This window comes from Fomitopsis serialis (genome assembly GCF_022376445.1).
Source record: "Fomitopsis serialis strain Sig1Antser10 chromosome Unknown B0H18scaffold_147, whole genome shotgun sequence".
Classification (NCBI taxonomy): Eukaryota; Fungi; Basidiomycota; class Agaricomycetes; order Polyporales; family Fomitopsidaceae; genus Fomitopsis; species Fomitopsis serialis.
In genome coordinates this window covers 46,770-69,750 of record NW_025955107.1, presented here as the reverse complement: position 1 = coordinate 69,750, position 22,981 = coordinate 46,770, and the positions used below count along the sequence as shown (strand labels likewise).

Genomic DNA, 22,981 nt, shown 5'->3' with positions numbered 1-22,981 from the left:
CCTGAGACGCCGCGGGGACAGCGCTTTCGTATGACAGCTAGAGATCCTAGCGAGGACACCTGGCGGATTGGGCAGGGAAAGTGCCCGGAAATCATTCGGAAATCTTGCTTTACCTGCGCCCTTTTGCCGCATATCCTCCGAGGAAATGCGGCGGGAAAGCGCAGAAAATCTTGCCTTTCCCGCACATACTATCCTGTCAGAAAATTTCGCTTGCTGTGACGCGCAGTGTTGTCTCTGCGCACACGTGCTGTCACCGCATCAAAGCGATGACAGGTGTCCCGCGTGGAGGGAAAGCGCGGATGACACCGAGAGAAGCATACGGCCGGTGACATTGCGTGGCGCGAGAGCGGCGTTAAGCGCTTGAGCCTTCAGATGTTCAATGTAGCATCGGGCACATACCGTCGCTGCACTGCGGCAGCAGACGTTCTCCTTGGGAACAAAGTACTCTCCACCAAAACGTTCCGGGAGCGCTTTGGGGATCGCGAAGCCAAGGATGGACCTGAAGATGGACGCGCCGAACGTCCACCCCGTCTTGAGGCCCAGATACACACTGTAGTCTACCTTCACCCAATTGCCGTTCTCGCCTCCGTGGGCACCGGCCCATTACGAAAGGGTGCAAGTACATACGTTTGTATGTGAGACGGTGGAGATAGTCAAAGTGAACTCTCATCGTCCTCACGCGCACGCCCTGAAACGATGGCCTCGAAACCATCGCCCATCACACGGTCAAAAAACCGCAACACGTCACTCTCATGTGCGGAATGCAGGCGGTACGACGACCCTGGTAAAGCGCAGACACTCTGATTGACGCCGGTATGCTGCAGGTTGAAATCTCGGTTCGTGGTTATCGTAGCACATTTGTCCCCTGTATTCACGGGCGGTCTCGGGTCTCAAGGTGTTCGAGAGTCTTCCCCTGTGCCAGCTGCGTCAAGAAGGGTTGCGCTGCTATTTGTCCGGATGGTGCGTTTTTCCTCATGCAATCCGTTTGGAATAGCATTGACAGTCGCGGTGGCCAGGCCACCTCACGACGGGCAAGGGAAATCGGTGAGTCGCGCGAACCACGCCAGCGCAAGAGTTCCCCACAAAGACGTGCAGATATGTTTTGGCAAACACGGGAGCCTTGCACGACAAGATAACTCAGCTCTCGTCCCGCGTCCGGCAACTAGAAGATGCCTTGAAGCAAGCCCACGGCATGTCGTCTTTGGAACCGCACCCCCTGCTTACGGAGGAACTCAAACAAATCAAGAGGCCATTAGAACGGGAAAGCCAGGGGGAGCAGCCTCAATCAGCGGACACCGAGGCGGCGGAAGTGATCGACGCGGCCGTAGGATCTCTGTGAGTGCACTTGATATATTTCTGCGACATTCGGTGTCTAGATGCAGGGCGCGTCAGTTCCATCACCGACTCAGGGCTCACCAGGTTTTACGGCACCCCCGCCAACGCCTGGGTATGTTGCCATGTGACATATGTGTATTCAACGCTGACACCATCTAATTAGTACCTCCTGCAGGTAAGCGCGAGTCTTGCGATCTCCCTCGGGGGTTGTGAATGAGGTCTATCATCTAGAATGAAGAAGGGGACGAAGACGCCATCGAAAACCCTCAGTCGATCCTTCCTACTAGTCTTCCCTGGTTTAACTACGCCGTCCCCCTCGGTGACAGTGTCCACCAGACATTTCCAGACGTTCGAGCATCTCTGGTTGGGCTTCTCCCAGACATCACTGAAGCCCGCCGACTAGCGAGCCTTTATTTCAAGCATGCCGCTTGGATGTATGTGATAAGAATCAGAAGAATAGAATCTCACGATTGACCCGCTGCTGGGCAGGTACACGCCTATCCCCGAGCCCGAATTTCACAGCACGGTGCTTTCGCGCTTCTACGGCGAGATTGCGGGCTGGGTTGACCAAGACTCGGATTCTTCGCACAAGATGGCGATCCTGTTTATGATTTTTGCCATGGGAAGCCTCCTAGACCTGGACAAAGCATCGCATTCGGTCGAAGCAACAAAATATTATCAGCTAGGCCGTGCGGCATTGTCCCTCGATTCAATTTTGGAGCACCAGACGATCTCGGCTATCCAGGCCCTGGTGAGTCCCCGCCCCGATGTCCACGGAGGCTTGCTCATGGTGTGTGTATTTAGATCCTCATGTGCCACTTTATGTTCCTCTCCAATATCGATGGTCCCCGTTGGGTTGTGATGGGTCTGGCGACGAAATTGGCACTGGCTGTTAGTGATCTAATTACTTGGCATATCCACTGTCAATAAACGATCTCCCTGCAGCTTGGGCTGCGTAAGACCAAATACACTTGCGAACGGATGAAACATACTGACACCGTAGCACGAAGACCGTGACGGAAACAAGTGGAATCTGAATCCCGACGAGGCCTTCAGGCGGAGATCGTTGTTTTATGAGTTGCTCACCTACGATTCGTGGCAGGTGCGCCTTGCTTCCACGCCTGTTGCTTCCGGCTTCTCAAACTCACCTTCTCTCGCCATGCTAGAGCATCACATTCGGTCGACCACCTTCGCTGTCGATGACGTTCATCGATTGCCAGCTACCGCAGGGCGCCATGTCCAAGTCAGATGGCGGCGAGCCCGAGATGAGCTGTGAGTGACTTCACAGTCCCTCCAGGATGCCAACATCTCTCACCCCCATTCGAACCTTGCCGCCAGTTGCGGCGTGGAAGCACCGGTTCGCCGCACAGTGCCAGAGCGTCGTGAATGAGCAGGTGTTCGGCGCACGCCTCCCCAGCCATCGCCAGCTCATGGAACTCGATGAGAAAATCCGGAACTTCTACCTGCCGCCCTCTCTCCGCGTCCGTGGCTTCGGCGGCCTGATGTACGAGTCGTACGAGCCGGCGACTCCGCCGACCTACGAGCAAGACCTACAGGGCTACTGTGCCTGCGCCATTACGGAGATCAGTACGTCTCGGTCGCTCTTATATACAGGTGTGGCGGTAACCCAATTGCTCCGGCCTCTGCACAGCGATCTTTTACATGCATCGGGGATTCTTCGCGACCGCCCTGCAACAGGCACCGGACGACCCGCTGGGCCACAAGTACGCATCCTCCGTCCTGGCCGCGTACAAGAGCGCATGCTCGTACGTCGGGCTCATTAAAAGCATGTACTCGCAATACCCAAAACTAGTCGAGCGCATGTGGTTTTATTTGACGCATGTTTTCTCTTGTGGGGTGAGTGGGGCCTCGTTCGCGGGAAGCCCTGTCAGGTACTCATATCATATTTAGATCGTCCTCGGCGCTATACCGTCTAAAAGCCCGGGTATGAAATTGGCACGGAGCGCGCAGGCCAAGCTTGATACTGCCCTCGGGCTGTTCGACGCTGTGCAACATGACCCACGCGCGGCGAAGGTCCTGGTAAGTACTCTGGTGGTGTCCTGTCTCTGTTGCCCGCTGAATCTTCGTGGCGTGTAGCCCGTTCTGTCCAAGCTGAAAGCGCGGGCGGAGACATCGATGGTCGACTACCATACTCTATCATCAGCGCCCCGGAATATCCCTAGTGGCCTTAGCCCAAAGGATGACGACGAACTCGGTGCTTTGCAGGGCAAGACGCGCCTCATTTCGCGGAAGTCTCCCGCGGGCTCAACACCGAGTGACGGCGGGTCGCAGAGCGGGTCAAGCCCATGGGACAAGCCCGGCCAGTCCTTGACAGTCGCATATGCACCTCCCATGCCCAACTTTGACTCGTCCATGTCTACGAACATGCAAGACACCACTTCCTGGCAGGCTCATCCCCAGGAGAGCTACGAGCACCGCAAGCACGACCACCACGACGGTTACGCGCCCACCCACAACTATACATATCCCTCGTACCAGTCATATAATGACGTGCCCCACTACTGGCAGTCTCCCAGCATGATGCAGACCGACACGGGCTCCACCACGCACCAGCCTATGGGCCCGCCGTCCATGAATGCGGGCATATCGCTCGTTAATTCTCATCACCAATACCATGATGCGCCGTACAACTCAGTAGCGGACGCTTACTCCTCGGTCTACGCGCACGTCGACGGGGCGGAACTGATGCAGCCCGACGCATGGCATAACTTAGTTGCGCAGTATAATGCCACGTAACGATGTCACGGCAGTTTGGTGAGGTGAACGACCGGATGTATGAAGTATGATCGACGCAGACACTCCTGTATGCTGATGGTTCGTATACTGTTTTTGTGCTGTGGACGAATGGATGATAATGGATGATGGTGTTGTACCCTACTATAGACAGATTGCCAGTAATTCTTTTTTTTGCGTACTCTCACCCGTCTCACGGCGTCGGCCCTCTTCGCTGTCATATTGCTGCCATAATATAACCTGTCAATCGATTTGTTTCCTGTCTGCTGTCAAACTCTATTGTAAATAGAGAGCGTTGTCACACGTGGCGAGCCTTATGGCACGCAGACGTGAGGACTAAATGGAATCCCCTCCTCCTCCTCCTCCTCGACGTCATTTGGTGCGACGGCCGGCCATCCAAGCAGGCAAGAGCAGACAAGCGCTGTAATGCCGTCTGATAGCAAAAGGGAACGACGAAACCTTGGAATGCGAGCAATTTATCAAAGCCTGTGCGCAATTTCATGAGGCTGGTGATGCGCCCGACGCCACCGCGCGCGCATGCTGACTGCCTAGTAGAAGGAAGATGCTATTCGGTTTGACTCACTGCCGTAGGGAGCCGCTGGGCGTCTTCTCCTTGACAGCATATCACATAGCAATACTTAGGCATAGAGGCTGGCAAAGAGCAAGAGGGTTTGCGAGAAATGGGAAGCTTCGTCGTGGGCTGAAAACATGCAACATCGGAGACATATGTCACGGTAACAAAAAAGATTTGAGTGCGCCCACAGAACTTCATCATAGTCGGCAGATCCGAGACGCGTACGAGAAATGTAGGTCGGGCCGGGCTGCGAGGTCACCTGCCGCGCGCAAGCGGCGTCGTGTCGCGGCTCCCAAAGCTCTGTCTCGTCTTGTATCGTTGTCGATGGTTGTCGATGTCGTTGCCCGTAGTCAGCCAATATCACTCATGTCTTCACGCGTTTGCGGTGCTTCCCAGCGAAGGGTAGTGAGGTGTATTAAATGGGGGTTTGTGAAAGACATTAGCCATTCATTTAAGCTACGATACACAACCAATACACTAAGGTCGGACGAGTTGAGGACTGTGGCGGGCGGGAGGCGCACGGAGGAAGTGACTAAAACGGAAGGAGTGCCGCAGAGAGGCGCGGTGGCGTACAGGAATAACTCCGGAGAGCGCCCGGCAGGAAGCGAAGGGAGATAGTGGCGGCGCGGGGGCAGTGACAGGAATGGCAGCGGAGTGCCGAACAGGAGGCAAGGACGGTGGCGTGACTAGAGAGCGCCGGGCAGGAAGCGAGGGGCAGCCGGTAGCGCCATGAAGGAGGTAGTGGTGCGGAGGAAGTACTGACCAAAACGGAAGGAATGCAGGAAGGGAGGTGGTGGCGTGGAGGTAGTGACTAAAAGGGAAGGAGCCGGGGAGGCTCGGTGGCGCAGAGAAGCGGAGTGCCGGGCGGGAAGAAAAGGCGACGACGGGCAACAGGCAGCGCCAAGAGGGAGGGGGTGGCGCAGGGGTGGTGACCGAAATGGCAGCGGAGGAGGAGGAGGAGGAGGAGGGTATTCCATTTAGTCACAGCACCGGGACGAGGGCGGGAGGCGCCAGCGGGCGAGAAGCGCCAGCGAGCGGGGAGCGCCAGCGGGCGGGAGGGCTTGTGGCGCAGGGGCGGTGATGGGAGCCGCAGTGGAGAGCGCCGGGCGGTATGATGATGATGAATTCTGCATTTATTAACCGCCACAAGCAAGCAAAACGTGCTAAGACGCGGCGACTGCCGGTGCGTACAATAGTGGGCATTACAATGCGCCACTTACGAACCGGTAGTCCTGTCGGGTGTGTGTATTCGTGGGTCTATGGGTATCGTTTGTATGTAGTAGATAGCGGGTTTGGGGCGCATTCGATGCGGTAGGGGGTTTGTATGTAACTGGGTGTGCGCGTCGCGCGTTAATCGACCGATTCTGCGTATCCATGGGCATGAGGCATGTTCAATAACTTAGAGCATATGAGGGAGAAAAGGAAAAGAGAGGAGAAAGCGGTGTGGGGTGTGATCCTGTTGGTGTATTCTCCCGAAGTCGCAAGTCGGCATTGCATCCTCGGGGCACGGGATTGTCGGTAGTGGTTAGGGAGGGAAGGGAAGGACGGCGCCGCCGTCCGTTAGTCTTGCCGTGGGTCCGGACCGTCTTCCTCCTCGTCATTTGCTTCTTCGGCATCTTCGTCCTCTTCTGCCTCTGGTTCATCTTCTGCGCCCCATTCGACCTCGCGCGACTGTCGTGGAGCTCCCGTTTTTGTCATCGCCCTGCTCGCATCGAGGAACGATGCGAGTGCTGCTATCCCTTCCGTCGTTCCGAGGATCGTTGGAAGATCAATGGTGGGGCTGACGTCCCGTAGGATGAGTCGGTACGTTTCGTATTGGGGGCAGTCCTGCAAGATGTGGCGTCTTGTCTGGTAGGGCTCGCCGCAGGGGCAGTCGTTCGGTTCGGAGGGTACAAAGGAACGGTAGTACTCCCCCGTGAACCCATGTCCCGTTCGGCACTGAAAGACGCGGCCGAACACCTCCCTCCGTAGCTTGAGGAAGTGCTTGCGCGGCTTCGTCTGTGGTTGCAGGCGGTTCGCGCTTGCGAATCGACCAGTGGGTGTGGTCCGTGTCCAGTCCGACACCCACTTGTCTCTTGCTCGTGACTTCGCTCGGCTGAGTGGAGCGCCGGGCGGTAGTGCCAGGACGTCATCTAAAAGGGAAATATGAGCGCCCAGGCGTAGTTGTCCTAAAGCGGAAGGCAGTCAAATGGGTACCTGATACATGGGGACCCACCGACGGGGCACCGAAAGCGGCAACGGACCGAGGGGCTGGAGGGGGCTGGGGAAGAAGTCAGTATTTCGGAGTTTCCCAAGGGAACTACCGGGAAGTCACAGTAACGCGTGGAACTGGGCCTAAGTGAAGGGGTCACATGCACCCGTATCATGCCTATAGTTAGGGCGGTTATGTGGGGTGATTAGGTGCTCCACGCGCACGCCCACCAGCAGCAAAGCTTGAGGGTATGATGTACTGGTGATACTGTACCTGTAAAAACTTTCAGTTTAGCAGAAGTCGCCCAACTGACCGAGAAAATGCATTGGCCAGGGCCAACATCGCTCGCGAGGTGCGTGTTCTCCTTGACTCCCGCCTGTGCTATTTTCTGTCTACTACTACTGGTCTATCTACTAACTCTACCCGTCCGAGATCGCCTGCCATCTCTCCACCAGTCGCGCTCGAGGGCGTCGGACACAGCCCACAAAGAACGACCTGTGGATTCAGGGAGCGAGCGCCCGACACTGACGACGCGCGAGTAGCTAATTATGGCGGTCGACATTGAACGCGATCGCGTACGCCCAACGCGACGCACTCGTTTAGCTGGCAGCATGCTGTCGCCGAGGCTGGAGACGACGGCCAGTCTCCTTCGCCTCCTTCGCGATGGCGAGCTCGTCACCGGTGACCATTTTTGACGGCGACGCCGAGGGCCATGGCGTCGATCGTCTGCTTGGTGTGGTTTCGAGGTGGGTCGAAGATGGGAAGGATACCGACGAGAGCCATAGTGTTACAACCTCCCCCTCGCACCCACCGCCATCGACCTTCTCGTAAGCGGCGGCGAGCGCGCGTAGACCGCGCGCTGCGAGCTCCTCCCTGCCAGCTTCGAGTTTTTTCTCGCCTGCGGCTTGGTCTTGTTGCGCGTGTAAAGCTTGACGACAATACCGGTCATACCCCTGGTAACGCGCTTGAGCCCGCTATTTGATTCCTCGCGGTAAGTGATCTCCGCGCTTGCCAACGAGGCTTCAATTCGAGTCACTTGGCACCAGAAAGCGCACGAGCGGTGTCAGTGAGAGATCCGACGACGCCAGAGTTGATAGCATCCTGGTTCTCGGTGCGCGAAGGGTAGGCAGCGAAGAGGATGGCATCATCAGTGCAGAAGCGGCCGTAGGCTCTGATCGTCTCGCGGTCGATTGTGAGCGTTGATCGTGAGCGTACCAGTCTTGTCGGGGCCAGAGTAGTACGAGGGACGATAGCCTTGTACTCGGCGAACCGCTGGGTTCCGGCGGCGAGAGCGACACACAAGACGGTGCGCACGGCAACGGGAATACCATCGATCAGGGGCACCAAGATGTCGTCGAGGGCGCCAGGGTCGTCTAGCGGAAGGCGGCGTACAAGGGGAAGATCTTGGCAGTAGAATACCAATGGAGATCAAGTAGAGACTGCTGAACTGCGCGAGGATCTTGTGCAAGTGACCGGGGTGCGGCCATCCTGAACGATGAGCGACGCGGTACCACTGAAAAACGCGTTCGAGAGCCACTGCGCGTATACTATCAGTGTCCCAATCAAGGCGAGGACAAGAATGAGCGTACGATAAGCATTGATCGCCATTGTTCTTGCCCGAAGGCCTTGTCGATCGACACATCGATGCACTCGGTCAGGCGGCACTCGGCGCGAACGATGTCACCGATCTTGAGCGATAGGCGCTTCGTAGAAACCGAGACCGGAGTTCATGAGCAGAAGGTCGATGATACCGAAGGATGCTGCCCAATGTGGCAGCTGGTACTCGCCGTTCGACATGACCCACGTTACGGGGTTGGACATGAATGACAAGGACTGAAGACTATATGAGACTGTGCAAAGATTAAGTCTAAGAGACGACGAACCTGCCCAAAGGCTTTGTCGTCCTCCACCGCGTGGACCCTGTTCTGAAGAGCTCGAGTGTACGAAGAACCTCATGCGTCCTCCGCGGCGACGGGCCCGAGGTCGATCATTTGCTTGTCGTAAGATCCTCGACCCTTCAGCAGGCATGACGGGGAGATTGGGTGGCTGATCATGGCTACTTCAGTCGTCGTCCTCAAAAGTGGTCCCAGAGAGGACGCACCGGCATGGAAGGGTGGCGCTGCTGTCCTGGTACGCCGTTCGCAGAGGGCTGCTGCTGGCCCGCAAAGTTGAAGCCGCTTCCGGCGGGTGCCTACCCGCGACAGTGCCGTCGCTGGGGCGGGTTCTGTTGTGCCTCTGCCCGTACGGCGGCTTGTGCATCTTGGTCGTTGAATACGCAGAGAACGCGCGCTGCGATCATTCTCGCAGCTCCCGCATTTTCAATGATACTAGCTTGCTTGCGGTCCTTCCCATCTGGCGATGCGCGCGCAGATGAGTAGTTCGAGTTCGCGAAGACGGAAGAACGGACAACTCTTATAGCACCAGTGAGTTAAGTCATGAACGTGCCACGCTTCTTGCCGACTCTGGCCTTCCTCTCGTCTCCACCACGTCCGGCGCGGTCGGCGCTCTACTGGTTGCTGGTTGGCCGGACGATACCAGGATCGTCCGACTTTGGCGGCGGCGGGTGCCCTTCGAGGTGGATGCGGAGGCCTTTTGCTTGCCTTGGCCGGTTTTGGGCGCGGGAGGGACGCGAATGTGAAAGCGCCGCGGAACGTTGCGCGGGGAAGGGTTGTTGAGGTAGGGTTGTGCCTGCGGGGTCTGAGGCATCAGGCCTCAGGCCTCACACGTCGAGATTCGTTTCCTCGCGCGCACACAAGAAGGTCCAAATCCGTACGCATCAACAGAAGGCTTGCGTATGGACACGTGCATGGTTCTTACAAATCACCTCAGGCCTCGTGTCTACGTAGTCCCTACGGTGTGTGCATCCGATGCACCGGCCATGTTGACTAGTGACTGGCAAAGTCTAGTGGTGGCCTTGCTCTTTATTCTCGTGGGTTGTATGCATACCGTTCGCGGGGTAAGGGCCCGGAGATGGGGCTTGCTCCGAACCTAACGCTAGGATTTCGTTCACGGCAATAACCAGACGGACAGGTAAGTGCGCCGAAGAGCAATAATTTAGTGGCGACAGACACTCAGATTGCCTGCCCCTGGCGCCAACCCACAGCGCGTCTGGGAGCAGATTTGGGCTGTATCTGTGGCAGCTGCCCAGGTTGCCATCGGCGCGGAAGACGAGCTGACGGAAGGGTGGCGACCTCCTGCGCCGGAAGGCCGTCTAAAGACCCTTTCTTGCCCGGTTTCTACAATCTAGCTGTTTGCGAAATAGTTGGCGGCGGCGCGTTTCCCACGGGTTTTGCGCAAATACGACTTTTGGCAGCTCTTTTGGCGTAGAAACAAGCGCGTTAGCGACGATCACTTCTTCAACTTGCAAGCACTATACCGCCCGCGCTGTCTGCTCTGATGGGCCCAGGATGGGCCTCGTGTGTGCATCCTTTAAATCGCGCGAGGAAGAGTTCGTTTCGTCCGCACGGATTTCTTCCGAGCCCTGTTTAGGTTCGAGTCTGACAAGCTTTCCAGTCGTGGACGCTTTTCTCGCACGGACTGAATAACTTGAACGGGACGCACTGTCTACCAGGAGCGAATACGGGCGAGTACCGCGCGTCTCTAACGTGAAACAGACCATAGCTTGAGCCAGGACATGACGACAGGTGTACGCGCCAGCAAAGCTAGTTCAAGCCCAGACATACACATCTGGTAGGTTGTCCGGAATCGCGCCTCGCCTTCGAAGCTTCAGATTTGACTAACTCTCTGCTCTTCTCGCGCCCGGTATCGCCATAAGCGTCCGCTGCCTTGTCGACCGACCCTATTCTCGCGTCACAGAGTACGCGCTCGACTCAAGCGCCTCTGTGCGGCGGCGGGTCGACGGGGACGTCCGTCATTCGAGGCTGAGAGTCGATCAAGAGACGCTGTGGCGGAGCGGATTCCACCTCAGTCTGCCAAGCCCCGCGCGATCGAGAGTGGTAAGCACTGCCCAAGAATTATCCCAATCCAGCCGTTCCACCTCTACCACAACACAGGCCGCTTACCATGGACCACAAATAGTGGAATACTTTCCAAGTCGCCCATGCATTCGAGGTATGTTTTGCCTTTGCTTCAATCCCACTAGTCGCCGATTACATAACGTGGGGCATAGCGACGTGTGCCCGACGCTTCCACAGGAGTTGATCAACCGCATCTGCGAGTTCCTTGAGAGCTGCATTTCTTGCAGATAAGGAGCGCTAAGGACGCGCAAGGATTGGACGATGAGCGCGTGGCCTCGTCCAGCGTTGGTCGTAAGGGAAAGCATTCCGAAATGCGATGTGTTTAGTGTCTTGGCGCAGGCCTGAAGTCAGGTGGCCATCGCAGAGGAGTAGCTTGTCTCTCGGGAAACGTTCGCCTGCGGCATTGACTAAGTTCACCATCTCGTAGTTCCTTGTTTGTGGTCTCAGCAAGTGAGATCGTCGACACGGCCTATCGGGAAAGGAGCATTACGTATCCGAGCACCACGTATCTGAATCGACGTTAGGCTTGCGGGGTTGAGCTGAGCGATGTTGCTACGACGTCAGAATGAGTATATCAGTATCAGATCATGCCGCCCAGACAATATCCCGTGAGGTCTCAGGTCTCACCCTGGAAAGCCATGCACTTGAAGCTCGAATCCCGCCGGACGCGCGAGGTTGAGACAGAGAAACAGAGAATTGGCAGGTGGGTTCTCGAAAACTAACATGATAAGATAGCAGCGAGCTCAGGTCGGTGGTGTGCAAGGCTTGAGCTTGAGCTTGCGCATGCACAGTGGGTGAGCACGGCGCGGACGAAGGCATGACGAACTCGGAGACTAAGGAAGCGAAAGGGATCAGGAAGGACTGGTTGACAACGGAGACGTACTACCTGCATAGCCCGAGTCGCCCAGCCAGAAAGAGGGCAGTGAATGAGATGGAAGGCGGAAGATGACAGGTAGGGGGCTGGCGGAGCAAGGACTCCGCCGGGTAAGGATGGGCACCGTAGAGACTCAAAAGGTGCGGAGGCGCCAGAGGCGGTAGAAGAGGAAGACGCCGCTGCTTGTTAAGTATTGGTGGACCGACTCGCGGAGGCAGATTCGCATCCGCGAAGCGCCAGAGATCCAGGCGGGCGGCGGACGAGTTCGCTTCTGCTGCATTGCACTCGACCAACGAGGCGAAGGATGGGTGTGCCACCATCGAGATCGAACCGTGCGGCGTCGCACTAGCAGTGTTGCACGCACGGCCATCCGGACTGTCGCATTCGCCCAGTATCTGCTGGCGTGACACCGAGAAACATCCAGACAACGCAAATATATATTGTCCCGAGAGTACATCCAGCAGCGTAACAAAGTAGTCGGTATGGGGGCGGGCAAGATGAGCGAGGAAGATCAGACCAAGATTGTGACAAAGAGTACGAAGAGGAACTCACGTTCAACAACGGAGACAAGGGGATCCGATCAGCGGGTGGATCAAGGAATAGGGCTGCGAATAGTGTGAGAACCAGAGAAGACCCAAGACAGGTCGGACGTACGCAGGCCGGCCTGAAAGAGCGTCTCGAGAGCGAAGGGGCGGGACGCGGCTTGTTCCTCATCGTCACTGAGATGGAGTTGTAGTGCGGGAGGGAGGCTGCTGTTGTCGATAACGCCGGGATACTGAAACATGTGCATGAGAGTGTTGGCAGCGGCATGATCGGGCTTGCGGCTTACTCACATACAGACGAGGTACACACGATCGAGGTACACGCGATCTTCTTGACTTGGGTTCATAGGTTGCAGATGGTGAAAAATTCGACATGAGAGGAGTGGCGGCAAAGAAGATGAGAAGGACGGTAGACTAGACGCGGAGACGGGAGATGCACTCGCACACGCTCAGCCAAAATCTTGGATCACGTGCTACAGTGTGCCGACTCATGCAGTGAAGCTTATGGCTACTATGCGTTGTCCTCGCACACTTCGTCTCTTATAAAGGTTTCTACATATATATCATACGCATTACAGTCAGTACATGATGTGTTCACGAGAGGAGGCTGGGGCATACAAGGAGGATAATTGAATTTCGTTCGGGAGAGTGCATGCTTATGTAACTTACTGCCATATACGGAATAGCCAGATGAGGCTGCGGGGCGCGGTCAGTTGGCCGACTTTCTCTATTCTGAAAGTTTCCTCAGATGGGAAACAGCTGACGCACCAGTATGTCAAAGCTTGACGTCGGTGCGAGTGAGGGCTCAAGGAGGATAAACAACTTCGGACCAGCGAGAGCGAGTAGGAGCAAGTACTCACAGGCGCTCGTCCAAGTCACGCGCGCAACTCGATCGCTCGGTGATCAGCCACTATTAGCGCTAAGTATTGCTCCTCCTTCAATAACTTACTGGTGGCTGCGAATGTCGTCTTGCCTCCTCCCTTCTCCAGCCCGCCTCCCTGTCTCTATCTTCACCCGCTGAGCAACAGAGGCAGCCGTTCCTCAAGTCTGGGAGGAGGGTGCAAAGGTACGTCGCAGGGCGGGCGGGGACGGGAAAATCTCACCAGTTGCACCACACCCGGCCATGTGTAGTGTAGTTCCGCATTAAGGACGTCAAGCGCAAGAGCTCTAATGGAACGTCTATCAACAGCGAGCGGCCGAGTCCTGAAGAGCTTGAGTGTCAGTCCGAAGGCATATCCGTACGTACGCTCCTCACCCGCCAACGTCGCTCGCGTTGAAACAGACATGCTTCACGTTAGGAATCCAGTATCGACATAGTATGCAGCGCGCGTTCTCTGCGCATTTATGAGCCTCGAATTCGAGCTGGAAAAATTAGCGTAAAACACTGGTGCGTTCACTCTGGGACTAGCTCCGAGGCCGACGGCTAAACAAGACGTGCTGCTCAGCCTCACGATCCGCCTCCCTCAGTTCTTCCCCATCATGCCGCCTCAGCCCCAGAGCGTTGTACCAATAAATGCACGACACAAGCCCTGAACGAGTTGCAGAGCCAGTTCTGCGAGACTCGATCATCGCTCGCTACTCATGCCGAGAAGATTCAGACGCTTGACCAGGCGGGATGCGCAGCGTCGACTGGGCCAGCAGACGACCACTCGGACGTGCTCTACGTACCGGCAGGCCAGAAGCGCGAGGACGGACGCGCGCGGACGGTGGACGTAAGCACACGCGTGGCACCGTATTTGCTGAGTAAGTGTCTCAATTGCTCACGCACGACGCTCTCTGATCGTATGCATCCGCATGTCACCCAACGTTCTCTCTGCCTCCTTTTGGTCGCTCATTCCTCTCGCCATCCCAATCTCGCCACCTCTATGGCGGATGCATACCGCTTAGCGACCCAGCCCGCTCCAGAGTACATACCGCGCTACCAGCGCAACGCTCTACTGCAAGATCGTCTCGAGGGGCCACTCTGCAGACTGCGAGGGGATCAGCGACGTACGGAAGCGCATGCACAAACCACGTCAGTACGGGCCGAGTCGGCCTGAATCCACAAGCTGGATGTGAAGATGCCGCAGATCGCGGCACTTGTTCGCAAACAGCTTGAAGAATAGTGCAGCAAATGCTGAAGGTATGTTCTCAAGAGAGACGTCGGTGAATGCCTTCACGTCTTTGACTACTGTGGTCAATACTATGGCTTCGTCAGACGGAAGCTCCCATTCTGGTATTTCCACACAGTGAATTGTTTGAAGATCGGGGAAGGCACAGAGGAACCGCAAGAGATGTGAGAATGGAAAGAATTGGGTCGTGTCTAGCGACAGCTTGTTGACGTTCATGTATGCAGCCAGAACATTGAGCACGCTCCGGTGAAGCGACTCGATGTGAGCGGCCCCTGAGGCCTGAGGCCTGAGGCGTAGTCACTGCTGACACATCCGAAGCAGCGATCGGAGCTTCCGCTTCGCAGAGAGCAGGAAATTCTGCCCCATACTATTGAGAGCTTGAAAGCTTGAGGCGCAAAATGGACCGTAATCGAGTCGAGGCGGAGGTGTGTTAGACTAAGCAGAGCGCCAGCAATAGTCCGGGCAGAGTCAAGGAGAACACGCCGCGGCCGAGGTGCGAGCGATGTCGGCCCTGGCCATTGGATTTTCTCGGTCAGTTGGGCGACATCTGCTAACCTGAAAGTTTTCTAAGGTACAATGTTACCAACATATCACATCCTGAAGTTTTGTCGCTGGTGGGCGTGATGATTCAACGAGGATAAATGAGTTGAGTATCGGTGTGAGGCAGTATTGACAGGCGCTTAAATCGGTCAAGCTTGCACGATCACCAGGATCGTGATTTGAGCCATCCTTGTACTGCGTTCCTCTTCGTCTTCCCCTCGCGTTCGTGTTCACTCCGCCGCGCGTTCTGCCCCTTCCTCCTCCACGGCTCCATCGTGTCTGCGATTTGTACGTGCGTCGCACCTGAACACGGTGCACGACTTGTGCCACCATTAGCGGGAGACGGTTGACGGTGAGTCGCACTCGCAACCCGTAGTCCGCGATAAGCACATAAGCACAGACTCGCTACCCTTGGTACGCCGCCATGAGCAATCGTCCGAAGAACACTACATCTCCGATATGATGACGCTCGAAGCATCAACACGATCGTCCCACACGAGCTGGAGAGGGTGGACGAGGAAGATGAGGAGCAGCTGGCTGCGGAAGACGACGTAGAGCGGAGGCGACGGAGACGAACTCGGTCGACCAGGGACGCCAGAGCCGACGGGTATGGTTGAGGAGGAGCAAGAACAGCGTGATCGTCAAAGGAACGCCTCAGAGAGATCGCGCTCACTATCGCCGTCGCCACCTCCCGCACCAGTGATTGTTGCCACCCCGCCGCCTCCGACCGCCACCATCCCTGTCGACACAGCTCGAGACGGCGCCCGAGTTCTGCCTCGAGGCGCAGCACACTATGGCCCAGACCGCAATCCAAATGCGTGGACTCGAGGACAGTTCGGCAACGCCGTCTCGAAGCTCCAGTCCGGTCTTCGATCCTTCAAGCATAGCGGGGCTTGGTCATGCCTCTGAGCACGCCTGTGCACTCAGCCAAGCACCTGGAGGATGCACTGACTGGCGCGCGGATGGACCGGCGCAGACGGGAGAATCGGAACGACTTCGGTGAGTACGAAGTCACTCGCCCTCGACCTCCCTCTCCTCCACGCCCGCGTTCCGCGCATCCTTCCTCGACGCGCCTTCACATCCGCCTTTGTTCCTTCACGTCCGTGCTCTGCAGCTACGCGCCCGTCCTCGTTCGACGCACCCTGGACCTTGCGTGCATCGAGGTCCTCTGAGGCTACCTCGACCACCACTCTTGTGTCGCTACCAAACCATTCGAGCCCTCTCCCGCGGTGACCTGCAAGAGCTCGGGGCTGCGCAAAGTCTCCCCGTTTGTATTATTCTAATCGTGCGTGGGCAAAGCTCGCAGGCTTACCACCACGTGAGATTGGTCGGTGCAAACGCGCCGTTGGCAACGCACTCGAATCAAATGGCGTCTCTGGCTCGGTAAGGACATGAACGTCGAGACGAGCAGCGGCCCGGGCAAACGCTCCCTACTACGCAGCAGGAGCGACGGCGAAATCCTCAATTCTGCGACGACATACGTCCCAAATCCCGGTCCCTACCTGACCCCGCCTACGACCCCGCATAGCTTCCGGGATGGCACGGATCTCTCCCCAAGCGTGCCGCGTCTGCGGGCCCTCTCAAACAGAGAACACGCGCGTTCTCGCCTTGCGGCGCTGCACGACGGTTCCATCGGTTGTCGCCGAGCAGTTATACCGGCGGACCAGTGTTCTCGGCCGCCTTCGCAGAGGAACCTGTACGCTACGACAGCTTCGACCCGTGGTTCTCAACCTCCGTCAGTAGGCAGGCAGGCCGGCGCGTGTCACCTTTCTCGCACCCTGGCGACCCGACCTCTACCGTACCACACACGGACAGCCCTCAAGACAAGCAAGTCCCCTCGCTGACGCAGGGCGACAGCGAGATAGACAGATGAGCCATGCGGACAAGTGCAGGACCGGGACTCGTCTCGAGGGGGAGGAGAGGCCACCGAACAGGAAGATTCGCGAGGAAGTACGAGCCGAGAACACCGCCAGTGTCTCAGCCCTCTCCACTCTTCTCTCCTCGTGCATGCACTATGACTATGCCTCCCTCTCCTACACGTCCACATCCCGCGCATCTCACCTCCGCCCTCTGGCTCTCCGCGCCCATGCTCCGCACAGCAACCCTCCACTGGTCACGCGGCCTGACGTGCATCTGCCCACTCAGCACGCACCGGACACAGGACTTCGCTCGCAACTCCCGAATCACTAGACTGAAAAATGAAGTTCTCTGCTGCTCTGGCTTTGTCTCTGGCCACCGCCACCATGGCGCTGCCTCGCCACATACTGTCCCGAGACAGCGGTTTCGCGTTGCAGAATGGCCAGCAAGCGATGGCTCAAAAGTGTGTGACGATCACATGCGTCATCCTGCATACGAGGCCTGACAATGTGGCCCCCTTTCAGCGCGCAGTTTGCGAGCCTGACGGCTGACTCATCCTGCACAACTGGCACTGACATGGCATGCGTCAACAACTCCTTCACGCAATGCCTTGCCGGCAAATGTACGTGCTCCAGTCGTGCGGAACCGGATTGATGTACGTTGTGTTCTATCTCTATCTTCGCTGCAGTCAGGGATATTGACCAACCCGTGTAGCTGCGCCGCGCTCCCGCTCGTCAACTCGCAGGGCACGAGCATCACCTGCACGACACAGAATGATCTTCAACAACGCATTGCTGCTACCGGGGCCTCGTCATCTTCGAACTCGACGTCTTCTGCGACGTCCTCTGTCGCAGCGAGTGCTACCGGAGGTGCTGCGACCAGCGTGTCCGTGTTGGCTGCGCCGAGTAGCACTGCTACGGGCAGCGGAAATGACACCGCCACCCAGTCCTCGCTCACGCTCCTCGACTCGCTGATCAACACCGGGTTCGAGGATGACGGCACGAACGACTAACTGCGCTTTTTGAGCGACAGTGTGCCCTCCCTAATTGCGACGCCCCAGGTTCAGCTCCGAGTCCGGCGAAATCGCCTCCATCACCTCCTCCAATAACTTCATCAACTACTGCTCCACCGTCAACCTCCCGCTCACGAACGGAACCCAGGTCAAGGCGGGCTCGTGCAACGCCGCGCCGATGGGTGCCATCGCCGCCACGACCGCGATGCCCTCCGCCAAGTTCGTCTACCCGCCCAACCTCGGGTCTGTCCTCGCGAACACGAACTTCACCGTCGTCCTCGCCATCCGCAACCTCGAGACGGGCTGGTCCGTGAACCCCAACACGAACTACTTCGCCGCGTCGCAGCAGGTGAACCCCAGCACGGGCCTTATCCATGAGGCGATCACGAGCATGAACCAGACGGACCCGACGGATCCGACCAAGTTCGCGTTCTTCTCGGGCCTGAACGCGGTCGCGGAGAACGGGCAGCTGTCGACGACGGTGAGCGGCGGCCTTTGGAAGGGCACGTACAGGATGGCGAGCATCAACGCCGCGGCGAACCACCAGGCGGTGCTCGTAGCGGTCGCACAGCACGGTTCGCTCGATGACATGGTCTAGTGAGTCCTTCGCGATCCTATGTCGGGCAGCACGCGCTGACCAGGTGCGCCACTAGCTTCACGGTCCAATGAAGAGCTTGACGCTCAACTCACGAACCGGACAACACATTTTCAGTCAACCCCGTCGTTGCACGACGATGCGGGCATTTGTTTGACTTGACGCTCTGGTGTAGCTCTAACATCATTGCAGTTCACTTGTATCCATAGCCGCGCATAGCCGTACTTTACATTTCTTAACGACCTGACTTCTGGGATAGCGATTCCTTTGGTGCTTCGCGTACTTTGGTGTGAAGTCAACATGGTTTGTCGCATGCCTAGTGATGTCGCAAGGTAAGTACCTCAAGTTTCTGCCATACAGAGCGGGATTCTATCCCAGCATGCTTGTTCTAGATCTATGTCATCTCTACCTCTTGCCGTGAAAGCATGCGACATGCACAACACATCTTGCATTTAATATCCCCTCTTGATGTCAACCCGATTCCAGACCTCCTCGCCATCCCTCAGCCGCCGCAGGTTCTCGACGCAGAGGGTCTGTGTCCTCATGGCGCCCGTCGTATCCTCGACCTCCTAGTGTCTTACCCAGTTGGGACCCACCAAGATGATCACACCCGTCTGCCCATGTCCCGGTCTCACCTCGCGAGCTCGCTGAGTCCGTGGGTGGCGCATGTCTGTGGAGCCTGTCAGCAGAGTCGACGTGGCCGCCCGCGAGTGTATGCGATCGCAGGGCTGTGTCCGACGCCTCGAGGGACGCGGAAGCGCATCATCTCGCGGAGATGGCAGGCAAGTTCGGTCGGATGGGTAGAGTTAGTAGATAAATAGACAAGGTTGTAGCAGTAGGAGTAGACAATCGTAGAGCCTGAGTCGAGGTGAACACGCCGCGGCCGAGGGCGATGTTGGCCCTGGCCAATGGATTTTCTCGGGCAATTGGGCGACCTCTGCTAATTTGAGAGTTTTGTGAGGTACAATTTTACCAGTATATCCCTCCCTGAAGTGGTCCTGCTGGTGGGCGTGACAACTCAACGAGGATAAATGACTTGAGTTTCGGAGGGAGGACTACTGACAGGCGCTTATTTCGGCGCCACTGCGCCACTGTGCTCCGCAACCCCGTCTGAAGATCTGAACCTGCCTTTCAAAGCTTCATCTACCACTGTCGTCTTCCGCACACGTTCGCGTTCACCCTGCCACGCCTGACTGCTTCGCTATTTCTCGGCCGGTGCGCCCTTTCGTCCAAACCACAGGTGAGTCGTAGTACCCACTACCCTCGACTGCGTACCCTATGGTGCACTCGCAGCCAGTAGTCTGCGATAGGCCGGCGCGCCCTGTTTCGCTGTGCACCTCCTGAGTGCACCCACCGTCGATGGAGCCGGCCGGACACTACGTCGGCATCACCCAGACCATCTCGTACGGCCCCGAGATGCTCTTTTTGTCCCAACGAGGCGGGTATCTTGGACACCGACACGACCCTCATCTACATACTGAGCTGTGAGTATCACTGTGTCCCACTCAAGGACGCGCTGACGGTGCCGCTGACGGTGCGTTGTATCCCACTAGCCGCATACAACTGCTGCGTCTCCGCGACCGGCGTAATCCAGTCTAGCTGTGAGATAAAGAGGTGCTCGACCGCCGAGAGAAGGCATCCGGACACACGTAGAGGAAATGTGTGCATACGGCTCTTCGGCGTTTTCACGAACGCTGATGATCTCGTGCGGCATAGTGGGAGATGCATTACTGGGAGGGCATGAGCAATGCAATGATTGACGCGAACAGGACCGTACCTTGTATAGACAGCGGGCGTGAAGTGAATCTCGATCTCTTCGGGTTCATCAAACATTATTCGCGCAAGTCGAAGGATATTTACTGGTATCAAGTCAAATCGCAGAGCTAAGACATATCAAGGAATAAAGCGCACCTCCTGGCTACCGCGATCGGGTGAAGACCGTCCAACGGTGTGCAGCGAGTTAGCTATGGATCTCTACGGACAGTCCCTGAACGCGGATATACGTCAATCTACAATGTCTCAACAACACTGCTTCTCACGTACTTCGGTAGGTCGATAACAACACCAGCAGCGGTCCTGACAACCAGCGCGAGAGAGGGCGAAGGCAGGCAATGTCGCGGTAGTCGCTGGGGATCGCAGGGCGCAGGACACAGGAGACGGGAGATGAGGACTTGCACGACCCAAGGAGAACGGCGTCTCCGCACAATGCCCCCGCGTACACGCCGTCTTCGAACAGCCTCATTTTGCCGAATGGGTCGCAACCGCAACCGTGTCTTCATCACTCGCAGTCCGGGGGCAACGGGTTTGTTATGTTGTCAGTACAGAGAAATACATAGGGCATCGCACCTTCCACAACTGGGTCGATGATTCGTCGGCCCGGCGAGCGTTCCGCCAGATAGAACTCATCGAAGCACGACACAGACCTGAATGGCGGCGGATGACGTCTCACTCGTCGGCCTGCGCATAGACGGAAGGAGATGAGACAGATGGGCCACCGGGATGTCTGGCGACACACCTCTGCTGGAACGCGCCCAAATACGCCGGCACGCCCGTTCACTCTGATCGACCACTGTCCTTCGTTCGGAGCGCCGAACATCATGCTCTCCGCGCTGCGAGTCGCCATGATAAGAGGCCTTCGCTATTCGCTGGGGTCTGGAGTCCGTCATCATCAATCACAAACGCCGAAGGGGCCAAACGACGTGTCCTACACGAGGCCAGAAGTCGGATCCTACTCGACTCGCCGCGCCGGACTGTGACAAAAGCATAGAAGAAGTATCGTCATCGTGCTGAGGATCATGTGGTTGTGCACCGCAAGTTGGATCGTACCGCGTCCGATTCCAAGGCCCTTCTTTGTGATTGAACGGGCAGTTGAAGCGGTGCGGATTGGTCGAAGGGGTGAGATTGTTAGTCAACTGTCGCATCCATTGTGATGACTACGACCGAGTGAAACTATCCACCCGCCCGCGCCCAAAGTGCTGCTATACAGTATGCAGCACTTCGTTGGACTTCCGACCTGACCTGCAACAGACAATTCGAGGCTCGGACGAGCAGTGGGGCTTCTGATACGGCAAAAGGCCAATTCGAACGAGCGTTAGGACAGCGTTGATAATACAAGCAGCTTGGAAGCAACACATGGGCCGACATGCTGAACGGGCGGTATTAAAGGTAGTCGCGGAGCACGGAACAAAACATGACGACGTCAGAGTTGGATTCATGTACACGTACATTAAGGGGAGACATGAACTCTCACACAGAAGGCTCGATGCCGCGGCTGTGGTACTGCGAACGAGTCACCGACGTTGGCAGTCTGTGGGTCGTGGTCATGAGTTGCATCGAGGAGAGATGCGATGAGCATGTCGTATGAGTGACGTTTTCGTGGTAAAATACTTACCATCATCACAGTCTTGAGTACGTTCACCGTCGCACCTGATCGCCTACCATTCTGCGAAAGTACATGGTAAGGTTTCTGCGGTACATGCGCAGTACTTAAGTACATACATGCATATGTATCCGAAGGTAGCCGGAATATAACAGCATCGCGCAGTAGAAGCGCGTTCGGTCGCGAGCCCGCGTCCGTCAATTACTCCTCCTCCTCCTCCTCCTCCTTCTTCTCGTCTGACTTGCTCGATAACTCTGCTCCTTATATCTGCCATCTTGTCCGGCCATAAGACAACCATCATGCGCGTATACAAGACATCAGCAGGGACAAATTCACGACCCTCGAGCCCGTCCGACTCTACAACTCTCCTGCTGCCTCGCCTCCATCGGCTTCGTCCAAGAACCGCCTTTCGCGCTTTTCGCCTCTAACACCGCGCCCTGCAGCACCCTCCAGCTCGCCTTTCGCCAATGCGCACGCCCGCCAGCGAGGGCCCGCGCCGTTCGAACGGATCGGCCGGCTTCCCGCCGACCTGCACATCGTCGTGCTCACGCACCTCGCCGTGCCCGACCTGCCCGCGTACGCGCAGGCATGCCGAGCGACCGGCGCGCTCGTGCGCGACGAGCGTGTGTGGGAGGCGAGATGGCGGCTGTTCGGGCTGGACGACGGGCTGGGGGACGACGTGCAGGGTTACGGGAAGCGTGCGGGTGCAGGTGGGCGCGCGAGCACGGACACAGGCAGGAAAGGGAAGGGTCACCTACACGAGGTGCTGGGCGTGCTGGAGGAGCGGGAGAGAGAGCGCAACGGGGTGAGCAAGGGCGGCGCGCCCCCACGCTGACGGTCGACATCGGCGACGACGACTTTGGCGACTTCGCGTCCGGCGGAGAGGGCTCGGCGGTGTTGAATGCGCCTGCGGATGAGATGGGTGACTTCGTCAGTGAGTAGTGCATTCTCCTGTCGGGGACATATCCCTCAGTCTTTTCTAGGTGCATTCTCAACCGTTGGTACGCCTCGTCCGGGCTCTGCCTTCCCTACATTCGCGACACCAACGTCACCAGGGCCGCCGCCGAAACCGACCTATCGCGCGCAGTACATCCGCGTACACACCCTCCTCAAACCACTCGTCCCCGCGCTCTACGCACCCCCACATACTGTCCTCTCCACCCTGTTTCCTCCAACCTCCGCACCCTCGCCTTCGCCGTTCCAGACACCGCTGCAACAGGCACATACGCTACGCCTTCTA

The 22,981-nt window shown here is 57.3% G+C and overlaps 4 protein-coding genes across 4 annotated transcripts; 3 read left to right on the top strand and 1 right to left on the bottom strand.

The window, feature by feature from the left end:
* Positions 1-815: 815 nt before the first annotated feature.
* B0H18DRAFT_1087702 (uncharacterized protein) lies at positions 816-4,429 on the top strand (the record flags this gene model as incomplete). Its single annotated transcript, XM_048032197.1, has 17 exons — positions 816-960; positions 1,017-1,044; positions 1,096-1,335; positions 1,393-1,447; positions 1,567-1,769; positions 1,825-2,086; positions 2,140-2,226; positions 2,339-2,437; positions 2,502-2,607; positions 2,674-2,922; positions 2,987-3,192; positions 3,247-3,375; positions 3,433-3,669; positions 3,910-4,076; positions 4,107-4,110; positions 4,152-4,170; positions 4,383-4,429. 17 exons carry the CDS (start codon positions 816-818, stop codon positions 4,427-4,429), a joined length of 2,283 nt encoding a protein of 760 aa, XP_047886854.1.
* A 3,024-nt stretch (positions 4,430-7,453) lies between these two features.
* B0H18DRAFT_959575 (uncharacterized protein) lies at positions 7,454-9,662 on the bottom strand (the record flags this gene model as incomplete). The annotated part of the gene is given in 9 exon segments (XM_048042823.1): positions 7,454-7,782; positions 7,806-7,889; positions 7,910-8,227; positions 8,247-8,401; positions 8,539-8,687; positions 8,738-8,779; positions 8,956-9,045; positions 9,390-9,542; positions 9,606-9,662. 9 exon segments carry the CDS (start codon positions 9,660-9,662, stop codon positions 7,454-7,456), a joined length of 1,377 nt encoding a protein of 458 aa, XP_047886853.1.
* Positions 9,663-15,587: 5,925 nt separating this feature from the next.
* B0H18DRAFT_114420 (uncharacterized protein) lies at positions 15,588-16,809 on the top strand. Its single transcript, XM_048035672.1, has 2 exons — positions 15,588-15,897; positions 16,222-16,809. The coding sequence occupies exons 1-2, from the start codon at positions 15,798-15,800 to the stop codon at positions 16,740-16,742; spliced, it is 621 nt and encodes a 206-aa protein (XP_047886852.1). The 5' UTR covers positions 15,588-15,797; the 3' UTR covers positions 16,743-16,809.
* A 287-nt stretch (positions 16,810-17,096) lies between these two features.
* B0H18DRAFT_886477 (uncharacterized protein) lies at positions 17,097-18,365 on the top strand (the record flags this gene model as incomplete). Its single annotated transcript, XM_048041123.1, has 4 exons — positions 17,097-17,218; positions 17,280-17,377; positions 17,448-17,739; positions 17,816-18,365. The coding sequence occupies 4 exons, from the start codon at positions 17,097-17,099 to the stop codon at positions 18,363-18,365; spliced, it is 1,062 nt and encodes a 353-aa protein (XP_047886851.1).
* Positions 18,366-22,981: the final 4,616 nt, after the last annotated feature.